The 18,040-nt window shown below is 42.1% G+C and overlaps 2 protein-coding genes across 4 annotated transcripts; both read right to left on the reverse strand.

Annotated features, from left to right (window-relative positions):
* Positions 1-139: 139 nt before the first annotated feature.
* On the reverse strand, positions 140-12,891 carry LOC113170475 (regulator of G-protein signaling 22). Its single transcript, XM_026372582.1, has 23 exons — positions 12,834-12,891; positions 12,712-12,740; positions 12,572-12,634; positions 12,315-12,491; positions 12,103-12,188; positions 11,448-11,629; positions 10,613-11,345; positions 10,200-10,361; positions 9,850-10,024; positions 9,526-9,645; positions 9,346-9,447; positions 8,261-8,455; positions 7,741-7,833; positions 6,872-7,062; positions 6,534-6,696; positions 4,762-4,926; positions 3,265-3,333; positions 2,478-2,636; positions 2,111-2,290; positions 1,851-2,024; positions 1,579-1,725; positions 1,220-1,319; positions 140-472 (listed from the first exon to the last, which is right to left on the reverse strand). The coding sequence occupies exons 1-23, from the start codon at positions 12,850-12,852 to the stop codon at positions 357-359; spliced, it is 3,600 nt and encodes a 1,199-aa protein (XP_026228367.1). The 5' UTR covers positions 12,853-12,891; the 3' UTR covers positions 140-356.
* A 403-nt stretch (positions 12,892-13,294) lies between these two features.
* Positions 13,295-18,035, reverse strand: fbxo43 (F-box protein 43). 3 transcript variants are annotated; one of them, XM_026370415.1, is made up of 6 exons: positions 17,915-18,035; positions 15,985-16,865; positions 15,095-15,826; positions 14,658-14,760; positions 14,064-14,249; positions 13,295-13,863 (listed from the first exon to the last, which is right to left on the reverse strand). In XM_026370415.1, exons 2-6 carry the CDS (start codon positions 16,800-16,802, stop codon positions 13,615-13,617), a joined length of 2,088 nt encoding a protein of 695 aa, XP_026226200.1. In that variant the 5' UTR covers positions 16,803-16,865; positions 17,915-18,035; the 3' UTR covers positions 13,295-13,614. The 3 variants fall into 3 exon arrangements, with proteins under 3 accessions (XP_026226200.1, XP_026226199.1, XP_026226201.1); XM_026370414.1 differs by having other exon boundaries at positions 17,911-17,994; XM_026370416.1 differs by lacking the exon at positions 17,915-18,035 and adding an exon at positions 17,040-17,091.
* Between the last annotated feature and the right edge of the window lie 5 nt (positions 18,036-18,040).

The raw sequence follows: 18,040 nt of genomic DNA on the forward strand, positions 1-18,040 counted from the left end.
ATTATCATTTCTATGTCAATTAATCCAGTCTTGTTGGAAAATGAACACACAATGGCATCCAGACAGTAGGATTAATCCATGGGAGAGTTAAATGGTCGTCACGCTTGGTTTAAAAACATTCTTATTACATCATGTGTAAACCCATCCTTAAACGTGTACTTCATCGAGGTATCAGTAGCAGCTCTGCTCTCAGTTTTCATTCAAACTGCTCCGATAACAGCTTCAGTCACCCTCACCCGTCTGTGTCAAACCTGAGCTGCACCAAGTCATTTCGGGTTCATTTCATGTTGCAGGTTCCTGCAGTAAAATGCAGGTGAATCATGTTTTGGAGGTAAAAGGTTGTGTCAAGGCCTCGTTCACTTACTGCTAGATCTGTTACACTGTTTACTGTCTGTTCCAGAGGAGCGGCGTGAGGGCTGCCTGTGGCTCTGTTTACTGCCTGCTGACCTGATGCTGCAGGTAAAGGAGGAGCCTGGAGGGAACAGAGACGGACTGAATCAGTGTTAAGCACTACTAAGAGATGGGAGGAGTAGTTAGAAACAAACACAGAGCTGCGTTTTTCTATATTGGCTCAACGTGTCTTGTCCAGGCTTCACGCTGAGCTCATCTCCACCAGGCAGGAATCACTCATGATCTCCATCTCTGTTCCTAAGAGTATTGCTCGTGCACGCCGTGCCATTAAAACACTATTTGCGCTGCGCTTCATTTGCAATCGCCCTCATTAATCATGAGCTGGAACTAAGTCCTGTGTGAAATTCACGCTTCATTTACACACCCACCGAGTGTAGACTGACTAACTCCTGCGAAGGACATCGACACTGAATGAACAGGTTCTACATAATGAGACAGGTTTGACAGAGCTTTGGCACCAACTGCCATTCAGAGCCGGGATTTTGCTTGGATTTCACTGTGGGAACAGCTAAATGTTATTTCCGTGTTACAGTTTCCTGCTTTTACGCTTGACTGGTAGGAGAGACTTGTCAAAAGTGCTGGACAGGGGAATTTCACTGAGTCCTGGGGGAAAAAGGGGGAGGCAGGTGTGTGTGTGTGTTTGTATGGCTATCATTGTGAGGACCAGCATGGATTTTTAACCATTGGGCCGAGGATATTTTTACAAAGTGAGGACATTTTAGCCGGTCCTCCAAATTAAAAAGGTGTTTAAAGAGCAATTGTAACAGAGTAGTAAGGGGCTAGGGAATGCATTAGTGTGTGTGAGTACCTGAGGCTGTGGAGAACGAGGCTTCGAGCTGTCTATGTCTCCTCAGCAGCAGCTCCTCTCTCTTCAGCGCTGCCATGTACTTGGAGTAGGACCACGTTAACTGAGGGAACATCAGGGATCCAGAGGGCGAGTAAGATGTAATGTGACTGGAGAATCGGTTCAATAGTTGCATTTTTCCTTTATCGTCTGGTTGGAAGTGATGAAGCCTTGTTTGGACTTCTCAGTGTAATTTCATTTTTCAACACTTCATTTTGTCACTGGACATGATGCGTTTTCAAATCATTATCAAATCAAATTATTTCATTTTTTTTTTGGCTTCCTTCATAAGAAAACATTTTACACTAACACGTCTTCCATACCGGCTGTGTGGGAGTCAGCAGTGCTCTGCTCTGTGTCCTCGACTGCTTTTTATCACTTCTGTCCTCTTGTTCTTCTTCTTCTTGATCCATGTCATCATCTGTGTCCTCCTCCTCTCTGAAACTGGATTCGCCTGTCTCCAGCTCTTCCTGCAACAAGAGGTCAGATTGACTTGAGTTTGTTTCTACCACAGATTTTCATGCTGCAGTGATATTAGAAGCTGGACAACCACATTCTTCCACTGTTGCTCTCTCATTTGCTTTTGTTTCCACACCTGGATTCTCATCCTCTCGTCCTCCTCTTCCTCTTTCCTCCTCTGTCTTCGCACTCTGGCTCTGTGTTTGACCCGTTTCTCCTGCAGCAGTGGAAGGAGATGCTCCTCTTGGATGCTGCTGCTCAGCTCTTGAAACTCAGGCCAAAACTTCAGCAGTTCACTGAAGACTGACATCTGCATTAAGGGAAAAGAACATGCGTCAAGCACAGATACTGGAGACAATACAACACAAACTGCACTTCTGGGCATCCACACACAACCTGTGCTTCTCTGAAGATGTAAGGGCCGAGCTCGTGGCGTTTCTCCAGGATGCGCTGGGCCTGTTCAGGAGGGGCGTCTATCTGGAGGGCGGGGGGCATGGACGAGTTGATGAAACAGCCGATGATGGTGGAGATTTTCTGCTGGATGATGGCCTCATCACTGTGAGAGTGACAGAGATCCTGTATGTGTGAGGGGATGAAAGAAAATGAAAGAGTGTGAGCTACACACCCCTGCTCCTAAAATGTTGTGTCACTGAAATTTGAAAAGAAGAACAGCAGGAGAATTGAAAGATGAGAGACGCAGGATAGCATGTGACAAAGACCTCAGATCAGATTCAGACTTAAACTGTAAAAGGTCCTTTTTTACCTTATACCTCTGCACCTCCAGCCAGAAGAGCACGTCATTCTCCAGGAAGTCTCCCTTCAGGGAGACAAAGTGCTGGAACTGCATACAAGTGACAGGGTTAAGCAGAATCTGTCGAAACAGGAGAATCTCTTTGGAGGAGCTCATCCACAAGCCGTCAGCCTGCAGGGAGACACAACAGAGATGAGAGGCTGTGAGCGGTTAGTTGAACCTCACAGACAAAGATACAACTGTCTCAGGGACAAATAATACCAATCTCCTACCTGTGGAAACAACACAGCTAACAGAAAACAAAGATTTGCAGAATCTTCTATTTGTAGTAGTGCCGTGTGCTCCTGACTGGCAGTAGAGACCATGGGCGACCTACAGACCGCGCAGCACACTCAGCTCACAGAACTGAGATAATTCCTTAATTCTGAAAACCTGCTCTTTGCCAGCGATGAGATAATGATCACAGAGATTGTAGTCACAATCATGTAGGAAAACTCCTTCCTGTAATCATCCTGCTTAAAATGGGAAGTGTCCATGTTTTATATCTGCTCGTAGACAGACACGGAGCGCATTCCAAACACTAAAGGACGCTTAGTTCTGCTGATGCTTTAATCTTATTTATCCTGGATCCAATTTGGGAAAAACGACCACAAGGCCAAAATGGTGTTTGACAAAGCCAGCGCTTGAAGCCAAGTCATGAAGTAAATCACACATGCTCTCAGGCCAGGAAATGCCTTATTTCTGTACATTCAAAACTTGTAGCCCCCTCCACCCCTCCACCCAGAGTATTTCTCCTTACCTTCCAGGCTTCTCTCCTTATTCTGCGTCGACAGTAGACGCGCTGTGAGAGCCTGTCAGCTGCTTGGGGCTGTGATACACAGAAACACAAACACGCACACACACTAGGTCAAAAGTTAGAAACTGAGTGAACGAGGATCACTCTGCCTGCTCTGCACGCTGCTGCTCTTTGTCACAGACAGTAACTAAAGCTCTCTTCTTTTTTTTTTACCTTTAACGTTCCCTCAGTCTTCATTTCCTGTGATACATCTCCTCCACTCTCAGAGATACCTATCTGATGTCACTTGTCCTCCACCCCTGACCTCCTCCGTCCTCCTCTTCGCTGTCTATTCCACTGCTCCACTGGTGTCCTCCTCCAGAATGTAACGCTAAACTACATCTACCTCTCATTACTTAATGAGAGGATCCGTGTGGCCAAACATAGTAAACTTGATAACATAATGAGGCAGAGCAGCAGAATCTGCGGTTTGTACGCTGCTGATGAGGCAACCTGAGAAAGCGACTGGACAGTGTTTAGTGGTTTCTCACATAGCAGAGCCATTAATGTGTGTCTGACTTCTTATCTCTGTCTTGTCTCAAGGCCAATATTCACCAAGAGTCAAATGATTTAACCTAAACAGTACAAATACTTATTTGAACCACAAAGTTGGGAACTCAGACTTAGCAAAGCTCAAATTTAACCTAATCAGAAATTGTGCTTAATACAGTGGCAAGAAGAATGTAACCTTTTCCAGCTACGTGCAAATCGACAGCTCTTGATCAGAGTTTTTTTTGTGAGGTGGCCGACGCTGCTTGTTAACGGCACACTGACACTGATTGAGTGGTTTTATGAGTCCAGGTGGCTCTAAACCGCCCCTCCGTGGTTAGCTGAGACCTGATGCCGGCCGACATGTTAAACACATGAATAAAAAGATTGGGACTGTTTGGGATATTGTGTTTATCTTAGTGACTGTGGTGAACTTTTTCTTGCTACTGTATGTTATATGTAGAAAGGTTGAGAGTACTAAGACTATTATTTTATGGATTTTAAAACTCTTGAGGGTCTAAATAAGCTTAAATAATTCTATATTTTCACTTTAGAGCAGCACAGACCCCAATAAGGACTTATTTACTTCAAACATGGCTTAGTCTGGAGTCCTGTTAGTGGGTCAGTGGGCCTTTAACTCCATTGCGAATGGAAACATGCTAAGTGTTTATGTTAAACATGGAATTCATTCTGAATATACATGTTTGTATCATAGTAAATGGCAAATCACCCAAACGTTATTTAGGCATTTCATTCAAAATCACAAATGTCACCAACAAATTGCTGCATCAGATACTGTTGGTACTGTGTCTCACATCTATACTGCATTTGTTGAAAAAACATGACTTAGGACTGGTAAAATACTTTAACCCAAACTCATGAAGTAACACCAATGAACTGGCCAATTTGTAAATGTAATATAAATGTAAAAGTTTAGCTCTCTATAAACACAACTGAAGAGTTCACTTCCACCTTTGGTTTGTGTTTCTGCCGCTCTTCAAATTCTGGTGTGGACAGAAACTGAGGCAGCCATGTTTTCTCAATGTGGTTCCTCACAATGTCCTGGATCTCGACAACAACTGGGTTTGAGAGACAGTCTAGCTTCAGACGCTCCAGTCCACCTGCCAGACGCAATATCTACACACACAAAAAAAACATCAACATACATGTAGGTGAAAGCCACAGTATATGCAGTTGCCTGTGCTCACGTGTTTGAAATGAATGCAAAATACTGAGTGAACATGTCTATAGATTCAATAAAACCACATGAGGAGGTGGACATACTGCCTGCAGTGGGACCCCCAGTTGAAAACCCCTCTACTTCCTCACTCCTGCTGTGCTCTTCATCCCCACAATCCCAGTGTTCTCTTCATCTTCCCTGTCTGCTTTCTGTCTTCAAACATCGATCTGGCTGCGTCTCTCTATTTATATTTTCTCTCATCTCGTTCTGCACGCACACAGGCATGCGTGCACACTCACGCAGCCTTCAGAAATGAGAACCAGCCATGGCACTGGAGTGGGAGTCAGTAGATGAAAGGAGGCCAATCTGTGACTGGATGACTGAGTGATTGAAAGAGTGAAGGGCCAAAGCAGTAAAGCTGTCAGTCTCTCTGTATCACTCACACAGATGAGAACCAACGCTGAGATGGCAGCCAGAACCAATCCTACAGAGAAACACTAAAATTGGCATCATCATCCAAATGCACAGTTATAATGATTTTAATGGCATTTATGAGATGTGGATGACAAATGACTAAGGTCATGCCCCAGAGCTGAATTCATGTCCACATGTACACTGCATGTCTGTCTCTGAACCAAGTGAGCTACAGGAACAAGAAAGATTCTTCAGTAGTCATTACTTTCAAAGCAGGGGTACTTATGTAACTTTGCAAGTGGTGTGGGGGGAAAACGCTTTTTAAATTTGAGATGGTAAATTATGCAACACCTAAAAACACCTGAACTCCAGCAGCTGTGACTGAATTGCTAACTAGCATTTAAATGCATCATGACACAGCTGAATATAAAGGCTAAATGGATTAATGTCCAGTCTGCCACACCACCATAGAACTCTGGTAGCAGAACAAATGACCAAACACAGTGCAACTGTACGTAATTAATAAAGTTTAGTAGCATCCACTTTAAAGCCAATTTAAATGGAAACATCTGTAACAGTATAACACTACATAGCAACCATCTTTGCAATCAAGAAAGTTAGCTTTGCTGCTATCTATCCCATCTACTCATCCCAACTCTGCACATCTTTCCTTCCTGCACTGATCCTACAGTCCGGAAACCTAATCTCTATAAACGTCAAGAGAGATTTTATCCATCCTACTGTTACGGTTACTGGAGCTGATCTTCTTTGTCTTTCCTGGATTCAAACCACACTCCTCTCCATCTTTGCCGTTTAATTCCAACCATGTCCTCTCATCCCCTGTTCCATACCGACTCCCCGCTGTCACAGCTGTCAGCATCAAGTCAGCGTGATACCAAAGAAGAGAGATGGGAAATTGTATGAGTTACAGTTTTCCACATGTAATTATTGAGCTTCAGCTGGAGCTCAGATCTCGTCTTGGGACTGTCATGTCATGGGTCCCATGTTTCTACCCCGTTTCTTTAATGCATTCCCAGAAAGCTGACAACAATTCAAACTGAACACTGGAGTTCAGCGGTGACTACACAAAAATGTGTATTTTTGCCAATAAAAAAGAACATTTGTTTTTCAAATTGTGTGATGGACGTACATCATTCTGTTGGACTGCAGAGGCAGGACTGTCAGGACCAAAAAAGTACTTCCTGTTGAGGTATTTGGTTGTAATGTGAGACGACCTCTCTTGTCTGACAGCCTTGTCTTTCTGAGGAGTCCTCCTGTACTGCTCCAAATCCAGCCAACATGTCAGATGGATGCTGTGCAGAAACACAAATGTGACATTTGCATCAGCTTTAACGTACTGCACTGTAGTAGATATCTTCTATCTGTATCATCATACATTCCACCTCTGTATGACTATGAATATACTGTATATGCTGGTGTGATGGGAATACTATCTGACGAGAAAACTGCGTGTGTTCCTCAGCTCACCTGGCATCCTGATTTTGGAGGAAAGACATAAAGTGCCCAATCTCATGGCGGTGACGAAGCAAGGAACCAAGACGGTAACCTTGGTAATTCGAAGACACACTGGACCAAGATTCAGGAAAATCATGTGCTTTTACAAAGGCAGTAGAGTTTGTAAAAGGAGAGAGATATGGGATGGAAGCACACTGCTCCGCCTGTAGAGAAACAGCAGGGGGAGTCAAGAATACAATGAACAAATAAATAAATAAATAAATAAATAAATAAAAGAGGTGGCAAGAAAATAAAAAACTGTAGATTTTTACATTGCATTGTATGGAAATCTTGAAACAGCTAATTAACATTAGTACTAAGCAATACAAGGATGTGTGATGTGTACATCAGATCAGTGTTTATTGACCATTAACTGGTCACCAACATTTTATAAAGTTGCAACAAAAAGTATGTGAACCTTTTGGAATTTCATTTTCTGCATAAATTTGTCATAAAATCTGAACTTATCTTTATCTAAGTCAAGAGTATTAACAAATATAACATGCCTAAAATATATAATAACACAAAAAATATAAGTATGTGAACCCTTAGGACACCTCCAAACTCCAGGTATACAAATACCTGACTAATTGAAATTTTTTGAGGTCATTATTGAAAGGGTTCACAAAGGTTTTTAAAGGTTCTCAATAGACATGAAAGATCAGAATTTATTTTGTCTTATTATTTTAGGCACATTATATTTGTTAATACTCTTAACTAACGTGAAGATCAAATCACAGTTTATGACAAATTTATGCAGAAAACCATGAAATTCCAAAGCTTGACATACTTTTTCTTGCCACTACAAATCTTTGGTGTTCGTGGATGCTGGCTGACCTGACCTGTTTCAGTTGGCACTCGGATTCTTCGTACCCACTCTGGAGTTTCCTGAACACCTGACCATCAACCCTACGCACCTCCTCCTGCACACGCAACTTGACACACACACACACACACACACACACACACACACACACCAAATGAAAATAACCATCCCACCACAGGATGGATAATATTATACCAACTGTGGTAATTAACTGGTGAGGACCAAAGATTGAGAACGAAATTGTGGGAACTGATTTGATCCATCGTATTACTGTGCTACCCACTCATTGTTCTTTGTTGTCTTGATTTTTTTGGCCTATTCCAGTGTCTATAAGCTCACTGTACATATTCTTATATTCTGTATACATATTCTTTCTGCTTCCTTGGTTTCAGTCAGAGCTCTGTGTGTGTTGGACATAATTTCAACAGGTCAAATGTTTGTCAAAACAGAGATGTTTATCCACTTGGAGGACAATCTCTGATCATAAGGCCTCTGTGAACATATTAAAGAAAATCACTGGTGAAGCACTGACTCACCTTCTCAAAGGACTCTTTGTCCCTGCTGATAAGCAGTGTCCATGGCTGCAGCAGAATATTCAATGTGTGCTCCTCAACCTTGTCAAACAGTTCCTCAAAAGCAGGCATCAGTCTGCTGTACACCTCCCTTCTGATCTTCTCATCCAAACCAATGCTCCTCCTGGCAGAACTGTACAGATAAGTGAAGTAAAGGACCTGGAGAGCAGAAGAGAGGAGAGATCATAAAAACATCATCACTTACATTTCTCCTCGTGACTGCCCACTGTTCAGAGCTCTCATACACAATATTCCCCATCTCTCATCACTGTTGCCATCACACCACATAAATTTCCCTGATTTAACCTTTTTGGCCACATCACTAAGTCATAATCATCTAAATGGCATTGCTCTCATGAGCTCAAGATTAACTGAAGGAAAATAGAGTTCACTGTGAGGTATTCTGGACCTTATGGCTCTGCTTTCCTCCCTGGTCTAGCCGTTTCCAGGCAGGGTGGTTCTGGGTGACTAGACTGGCACACAACTGAGGGGGGTCTGACTCATTTGCTTTTTGGGCTGTTTCAATCACTCCATTTCATTATGGGTGAAGAGGATAGAGAAACACGGTGAGGTAGAACTGAGGTAGCAGGCCAACAGAGCTGGAGCTGATTTAGCAATTGGTCAATCAAACAAAAACTGCTTTGAAGAAATCTATTGATCATCCCTTATAAAGCAAAAATGCCAACTATTGGATGGTTGCAGGTTCTTTTTTTGTTTTGCTTACACTACTGGCAGGATTGCTGTGCAAACATTATTCAAAAGCCAAAAAATCCAAATTGCATCTATTTCTATTCATCTTTATCCATAAAATGTATTTTTTGTGATATTTAGCAGTTTTTCTCAGTTTAGATTTTAAAGTTTTGTCCTGTGGCCCTGTCCTAATCACGACAGCATAGACATGAGGGGTCTATTATTAAATAGATTTGTTTTTGTGCATTAACACAAAAATGCATCCTCCTCCTTTATTGACAGTTATCTCACATTACTGACTTGTGTAGCCTTCCACAGTGCACAGCCGTTACAGTATGTGTGTGTGTATGTGTGCTGACCTGTGCCTCTCTCTGTACTCTGTAGGGGTCCATCCCATCTTGGTAGAACAGCTCATGGTAGTGCTGCAGGTCAGTCCAGAAGTAAACGGCATTCTCCCACAGCTGAGATTAAATAAAATATTCACACTCTCAATACCATCATACCATAACCAGATACTTATCCAGCAGCTGATATAGTACCTGGTTTCCAGATTGTTCACAGAATTGTGTGAAGTACCAGCCAGCACGCGAGTCAAAGCAGAGAGCCTGTAGCATCTTTTCCATTAATCTGCTGCCCTGTAACTGACTGCTAGGGTGTAACTGACAAAATGCATACACAGGTAAGAAAACCTTTAATACAACCAGCAAAATAGTTCATCAGTACAGTAACTTAAACTGTTATTTAGCAAAGCATTGGCACCACTCTAATCTACTAATTAGAGTGGGCAACCCGTACTTGACTATCATTTTGTCTGTTTTATTTCAAAAGTGATATCTGCAGCCATATCCACCCAGGGTCCCTACCTGTTTATCGACAATAAGGGGAGACTGAGGCAGGCACGTGTCAGGGTGGAGAGGTTGCAGGGTCAAAGAACCACGATGGGGCTGTCTGTCAAATAAATGGTTAAAGCACAGCCCTACATCAGGGGTTTCACCATGGTCTTCCTGAACACATTGAGACATCCAAAACCGAGGAGACCTGTTGGCAAACATTGAGCTTTAATTTCCAAACAGCCCTTTTATGTTGCGAGAACTGCCCAAAAATATCCTCACAACAATTTGTCCACATGACCATAGAAATATATACACACGTGCGCTGACAGATAACCTTTGAATAGTTGTAAGGATGGTGAATACAGCTAAATGTGACTCACCAGTAGCAGAGGAGAGCCTTAGTGAGGCAGGGCTGAACTGAGGTCAGCTTTTCTTCTGTCCAGCAGGGGGATGTAGACAGTCCCAGCCTGGAGAGCAGCTCTGCATTGAGACTGCTCTGACTGCTGCTTAGCAGGTACCGGCTCCTCATGAGGACCAGGTACCTGATAAAATATATATATATATATATAGATAGATATATAGATATAGATAGATATATAGAGATAGAGATAGAGATAGAGATAGAGATAGATAGATATATATATATATAGATAGATATATAGATAGATATATAGATAGATATATATATAGAGAGAGAGAGAGAGAGAGAGATTTTTTTTTTTTGATTCAATTATGATTTCTAAACATACAACAATCAGCTGGGTTTGAACTTTAGAAAAAAGACCATGTTCACCTGCCCTTCCGCTCACTGTGCTCAATTATTTTCAGTTTTTCAATATCCATCCACAGATTAATTAGTTTTTCTCCTGGTGTTCCTTGTAAAAACTCCTTGAAGTTATCCAGGCTTGGTCTGTTGTCATGCCAACAGGCACCATGGCAACAAATATCAGGCATATTTTCTTGTCCAGGGCCCCTGCTCCCCACCTCTCTATTCTCCTTTCCCCAATCTGTCTTTTCATCCACCTCTTTTCCACTCTCGCCTACTTGAACTTTCTCCTCCTTCTCCTTCAATGTGTCTCTCCCTCCAACAGCTGAACGCTGGCAAACTTTACATTCACAGGATTTCTCTTTGCTGATACAATTTGTCTGGTCTCTCAACTTGCTGAGACAGTCGGAAATGTTTGCCTGGCTCTGACCATCCACCACATTCAATGCATTGTTAAGCACGTTTTTAATCAGTCTGGTAGCCAGGTACTCTAGCTGTAGTTCAGAAGACTCCACATTCTGGCTACTGGACTCTTGGAGATATTGCTCCTTTGGGTTTCCATTTAAAGGCTCTGTCAATTCCGTTTGTGTGCTCTGGTGCTCTTGATGTTTCTCACATTTTAAGTTAGACAAAGAGGAAAATGAGGAGGACAAGCTAGAAGTGGTATGTAGAATCTCTCGGGCAGAATGGCTGAAGAAACATCTGGCAGATTCCTCCGGGCCAGTGGGCAGACATACCAAGCTGTGAGTTCTCTTAGATCCTGAACAACAGGGAAAAGGACAGCATAAGAATCTTTTGTTCATAATTAGACTTCAGTCTGCACACACATAGAAAACACTTACACATGCTGATTGAAACTCACCTTGTTTTAATGAAATGTTCTCTAGGGAATCGGAGCATGTTACGACATTCAGGGCGTTATTTTCTTTCTCAAGTTGGGGGGAACAATGCAGTTGTGATGCTGATAGGGTGGTTCGACCTGAGCTGCTTTTCCTTCTCTGGACACAGAGGCTCGGCTCCCGTTGAAACACCAGCTTGGCTAGTCTGGGAAAGACCAGATGACATTGATCAAAATGTGGAATTACCTGATGCAAGCTACTGCTAGGTCTTTATCCCTGCTTCTGCGTATAGATTTCAAGTTACTGTAAGTCGGTTAGTAATGTGATCTGTAAAGAAATGTGACCTTAAAAGGCCTCTCAGTAAATGCATAGGGAATTAAGCAGACTAAGACTGTCAAGTAGAGCAACACAAACTGACAATGACTCCTAAAAGCTAGATAATAACTACACTGTACTGCAAGAGGTTTATATTCTATAATCACTGACAAAAGCAGTTCTACTGTGTCAAGGCTGATTGAAGCCACTAATCTTTAACATGTAGGTCAGTAAGCAAGCATTAGTTGTACTAATCGCAGAAAAAAAGAACTGGATCCTATCAGACACATTCACTGGAACTGGTAAAATTCATAAGATAAAATTGTTATAGTATCAAATGCCACATGCCACCAGTTACGGTACCTGTATTCAATATAGCAATCACTTAGAAGGAAAAAGGGCAATCGTTCTTTCACAATCCACTGAAGTCCTTGCTCTTTGTCAAGTTGCTGCAAAGGTCAAAGACAGAGATTTCTCAAGCCAAGCTCTTAAGACTACAGTACAGACCTGTGCTACGTCGCTTTAAGAGCATATATCCAAATAGGTATTTCCACACCAAGGCATTATTTACTTACAAGGACAGTGTACTGGTTGTCTACAGGAGTAGTTCTAGTCTGCACAGTGGAGTGAGAAGTAAGAAGCTGTAGTTTGCTGCGGTGCAAGTCTGACCTTGTAGAGACAAGTTGAGCTGCTCCACTCACCCACTCAAACTGCCCAGATTGTCGGCTGTAATATAAAGCCTCTGAGAAAGACTGGGAAAAGATGGTAAGGGTATAAGAATGGTTTACATGGTAAAATGTCAAAAATATGCTACATCTTAGGATTACTTTACCGGTAGACTTAAGAAATCATTAAAGAAGTCAGCCAATACGTCATCAGAGGCCAGGTTGGTCCCCTGTATGAATACAAATATTAAACATGGACCTTGAATTTGATGAGGTTATCCAATGTCAAATAAATTCATGTACTTACAAAATTTCCAGCAGTAAGATGGGGAAACTCTTAAAACAGAAAGAAAAACTTAAGTTGCAAAACCAATAGCAATTTAAAAACTCCCAAATAGTAAGTTTATTTTTTCAAAGTAGAAGTCTTACCTGTTAAAATTCCACACATGTTCAGCTCAAAAATAAGGTTTTGAAACTGGGAGCTGATAAAGAGCACATTCGGTCAGCCAAACCCTTCAGTGTAATTACAGACACACCGCAGGTTGCTATGGAAGTGGACTCATTTTCAAAACACAGGGGGCAGTAAAAGTTTAACTAGAGTAGACAGGAATGAATAGAATATTTTAAAAAGTCTGTAGGTTTTGCAGACTGAATCAAAACAAGTAACATATTCTTAAATATTGTTAGGCTACACTTCTGTTACTCCAATCACTTACATGTAATAAAATTCAAACGCAAGAATCACACTGTTGCAGTGCAAAGTGTTACCACGAGGTGGCGCCAAACACCGAGGAATCTGTTCCTGTTGAGGACCATCACAAATAAGACAAGGGACAAGTAAAAAAAAAAATTCTAATTTATTTTAAAACTGATCTGAAAACACTCTGGTAAAAGCGGAAAATCTCAGAATTCCAAAAAACATTCTGTACAATTGATCAAGGTACATCAGCAGCAAAATTCAATCATTTCTACTGCTGCTGAGCCTTGCTTCACATTCATAATTAAAAACACAGAGGTAAGAAATGCACTGAAAAAAAGCAGGAAAATACAATACAAAGAAAGGCACAAAGACAAAATTCAGTACATATGGAAGTCATCTACTAGCTACAGGTCAGTTTCCTTGATGCCAAGCCTCGTTTTCACCCTTAAGCAGGGGGGAAAAAAATGCTAATTTGATGCTGGAATAGCAAACAAGTAGTTCAATATCAGCTCATAGTCTCCTAACATTGCGCTTGCTTTGAGCACTTCCTGGAAGAATTATGTCCTTTTTGCGACGGCCTACAGACTGACTGCCACACTCTCTAGAGCCGTGAAAAGCACACAAGCAAGCTGTGCAAAACTGGAAACCACAGTTATCCTTGGTGCACACACCTTCCCCTTTCACTGAGTGGCACCTTGCAGGATGCTGACATCGAGGGCAAGGCTTGAGACACTCATCACTGAACAGGGTTTTGGCAACCTGAAAGACAAAATAAACTTGTATGACATGTCTTATGGTAACTGCTTCCCTAAGCTACAATGAGTCCTAATTAAAGTTGACCCGTGTAACATAATTCTATTCCAAATTGAACAAGTTGAAGCACAGAGGCTGAACAAAAATCTGTCCAAATCCTAAATCTAACACTACACAAACTTAGGTGCGATGCTTTTAAAACTCACTTCTAGAAATTTATCCCGTTTACTGCTGCTGCCTGCGCTGTGCTGTAATTGGGTTAAAGTGCTATTTCCTGACTGCGGGGTGCAGTAGCTGGAGGTCCTGGACTGGGCCTGGACCGTCTTAAGAGCCGATCTCTTAAGTAGAGTCAGTCTGGTCTCTGCATCAGGGACATGGACAGCACCACCAAGCTATAAGACAACAGCAAAAAGTTGGAAGGTCTTTTCACCTATTAATTACAATAAGCTGATAGTCATATTCTCAAGCTAAGTAACAGTGAAACAAGATTACTTCACACCAAATTCCCATCAGATAGAAAACTTATGCTGTACAGGTCTATGAAAACAGTTCTGCATTGCTGACTACACACACAAATCTATGTGATAGATATTTTTCCTTGGACAGTAGGAATAAGATACTTGCTTAGCGGGATTTTCTGCTTTATTTGTTGTAAAATGTGATCTGATCTTCATCCAAGTCAAGAAGATTATATTAACAAATATAATGTGCCCAAAATAAATTAAAAAAATCTGGTCTGCCACTGTACAATGACATAAAACCCACGTCATTAACAAGACAACAATGGCTAAATCTCCTACCTCTGGAGTTGCCTCCACTTCACTCAGGTGGCTTCTTCGTCTAGCGCTAGCCTGCTTGTCCTGCTGAATAATTTCGTTCCAAGTTTTGCACACCTGACCACACCTGTCAAATCACAAACAAAGACGTATGAGAGCAATATTTTAGCCCTCACTGCCCTTTAATACTTACTGTTCATCAATTTTGATGTTTTCAAGAATAATAAAATTCTTGAAAATTTACAATAATCCTATTTAAAAGAAAGTACCACATACAGACACTCTGCTACCAGTAAGTGATGTCACTAGTGTAATGGTCAATAAAATTTATGTTAAATTGGGGATTGAGCTACTTAACAGTGTAGCAGGTATTACAGTAAATGCAACAGAAATGGGAAAATAAGATTTGGTTTGTACAGCAGTAGTGTGAGCAGAGTTTGCTAAAAACATCAACTCCTCACCTGTGGATGCTCTCTGAAGTCAGGTGGCTAAATATGACAGCCAGAATGTGTCTGAGGCTTCTCTTCTTAAGTTCTGTGAGTATGTCCACCTTCCCTATGCCCATTTTTCTGCCAATGAGTCCTGCTAATGGCATAGTGGTCCTGAAAGTCAAAGGGGTCTCAGCCAGAGCTGCTGTGGATTTAAGCTGCTCTTTCAGGCTTGGACTTTGGCCAACGAACATCTGGGCTTTCTGCTGGCACATTGCATGAACCAGCTGCAATGCTGGAGTCAGAGAGAGATCGACTGGGGCTGTTCTCAGAGGAGTTACATCTGGATTATTAGGAGCAGTGTTAAAAGATGCTGTACCTGTTGTCTCTCTTAGTGGGGTGACATAATCTTGTTTTGCAGAGGCCACGCCATCGGAGGTAAAACTATTACCATGCTTAATAGAAAGGACACTGCTAGGAGTTGCACAGTCTTCAAAAACATCTTTAGAGTGGCTGAGGCATCGATTGTGTTGCTTTCTGTCTGCTGGGTCTTCCTCAGACTGAGAGCCCCCTTCTTTGAGTGTAGAAAGCCTATGCTGTCTCTGCAAACGAGAACGCCGCCTGGCCTCTACCAGGTTTGGGGTTTCACAGTTTCCTCTAGGGGCAGAGAGCAACAGCTCCTGGAATGAACCATCATGATCCACTGAGGAGTCTTGAGATTTATCAAGGGTCAGGGAACTGAAACCACTGTCTTCAGTCACAGATCTGTTAGGGGGTTAGAAGGGAGTTAGTATAGGGATGCTTTCTTTTTGTTTTTTACTATTGTTGTCTTCATTGCTTCTCAAATTTAGATAAGGAAGTTTACAACAAAATTGTGTAAAATCAAATGTAAAGAAAAATAAATAAATAAATAAAGCACATACCTGATGTATCTTGGTGTATGTTTGTACGATGGTGTGCACAGGACACTTGAGCTGTCATCCAGGCTGTTTGCCGCTCCACTGACTGGTGATTGACAGTCTTCCTTAGATGAGGCAGGCAGAAATTTGCTAAAGCGTGGAGTCTCAATATTAATTTGATCTGAGGCAGAAATGCTCTCACTGAAATCTGCATCTGAGAGTGAAACTCTTCCCTCAAAACTAGGAAGGTGACAGGAATTGAGTTTACCATCTTCAAGAGTGGAGGTCCTCACCTGTGAGAAAAGGATTCGACGTTTCCGACTGGATAATGGCAGGTCCTGCTCCAGTTCTAAAGTGCTTGATCTCAAAGCCCCCATTACAGTCTCTAGAGAGTCAAATGATGCACTAAGCCAGTGTTCAGACCCAGTACTCATGGAGGATTCAGTCTTTCTGGTGCATGGTGATCTCGGGTTGTCAGTTTTGACATCTGTTGTAGGTTTGCACATTAGAAGTCTGTGTCGCAATGAGGCATCTCTTTTGTGTACCTTAGGAGTTTCACACCAGTGAATTGCTGATAGCTGCTGTGCCCCCCTGGAGTCTTTGTCTAAAAACCCAACCAAATCTTTCGTCCTTCCTTTAGGTGTGACAGAAAGCCTGAGGTTCTCCTTAGGCGTTTCACTGAAATCTATGGGAGACAAGGAACTGCAGGAGTCCACTCCACTAGTGCTCTGTGGGCTGTGGAATAAACCTGAGTATCCACTGTCAGAACAGTCCTCATAATAGCGCTGGCCTTTGGTGCCTTCAAGGAAGATGTTGGATTCAGGAGTGTACTGCATTTTCATCCTCCTGTGTACAAGCTTCCCAAACACAGAGTTACCCAAGAGGGGAGGAGGATGCCAACTGACCTGCAGACAACAATAGGTGGTACTCCATGAGTACATGGCATTAAATTAAAGAACTCTGGAGACACATAAATAAACACTGTGACTTTGACAGAGACCTAAGAATAAAGCTAAACTAGCTTAAATCCCGCCCGTCTCTTCAACGTCATATTTCCGTTATAAAAATGTACGACTCACTGTGAGACACGAGATGACCCAAATGTTATGTCGAAGGCTGTCTTTGAGTGGTTCTGTGCGTTAATAAGCAGCAGTTTATTTCTTTCAATCACTATTAGATCAGTTGTGAGAGAGGTCAGCTGGTTTCCACCAGACATCCTCAGCTGTCTGAGAGCGGTGCTACATTTAAACCCCCGCCGCGTGCTGCCGCTGCAAAGTCAGCTGTAACCGCCAAGACGGACACCGGTTGTATTTGTCCCCACTTACCCTAAACTAACCTAAATTAAACTAAACTAACCTAAATTAAACTAAACTAACCTAGTTTAACACATGAAAAACAACTAGTTCAAAGTAATATTAGTTGGCAATTGATCTGAGCGCCCTGAGGCCAAAAATAACAACGTTACAGAGTGCAAAAAAAGTCATATTGTTAAAACACACTTAAATATGGATGTAGAAATAACTAAGTTAAAAATATGTATTCATTTTAAATACAAATTCAAGGTATTGTGACTCACGCAAGTCACACAGATATATAATTAACGTTCAAATCATTAGCGTGACGTACAAACACCTGTTCTGATTACTGAGTGGACATCTTCAAACTCATCTCCGTTACTGGCGTCACCCATGTTGATGAAAGGTAGCATTAGCACAACGCACAGGCTAACCTTCCTCTTTTACTCACATCCCAGCAACAACGAGGTTCCCCCATAGTGACATTTATTCGCTTATGTGCACTGACTTCAACACGGTTTCACCCCAACTATCGATCCTTAAAACCACAAAGTGCGCACTAGCTTGACGGACATATTCTAACAGCGAAGGTGACTCGTGTCTTATATCGCAGTAAACGTGATATTTTGCTTTAAACGCACACATGTAAACTTACCCACCTCTAGCTGAAACTGGGCGAAGTCAAAGACATGGGGCTGTTTTGGGCCTCGGCTCTCTCAGGTCGCTGTTTGTGTCTGCTACATGTTCACCAGCTGACAACGAGCAGCCCCGTTTTCAAACTTGGA

This window comes from Anabas testudineus, chromosome 16, assembly GCF_900324465.2.
Source record: "Anabas testudineus chromosome 16, fAnaTes1.2, whole genome shotgun sequence".
Classification (NCBI taxonomy): Eukaryota; Metazoa; Chordata; class Actinopteri; order Anabantiformes; family Anabantidae; genus Anabas; species Anabas testudineus.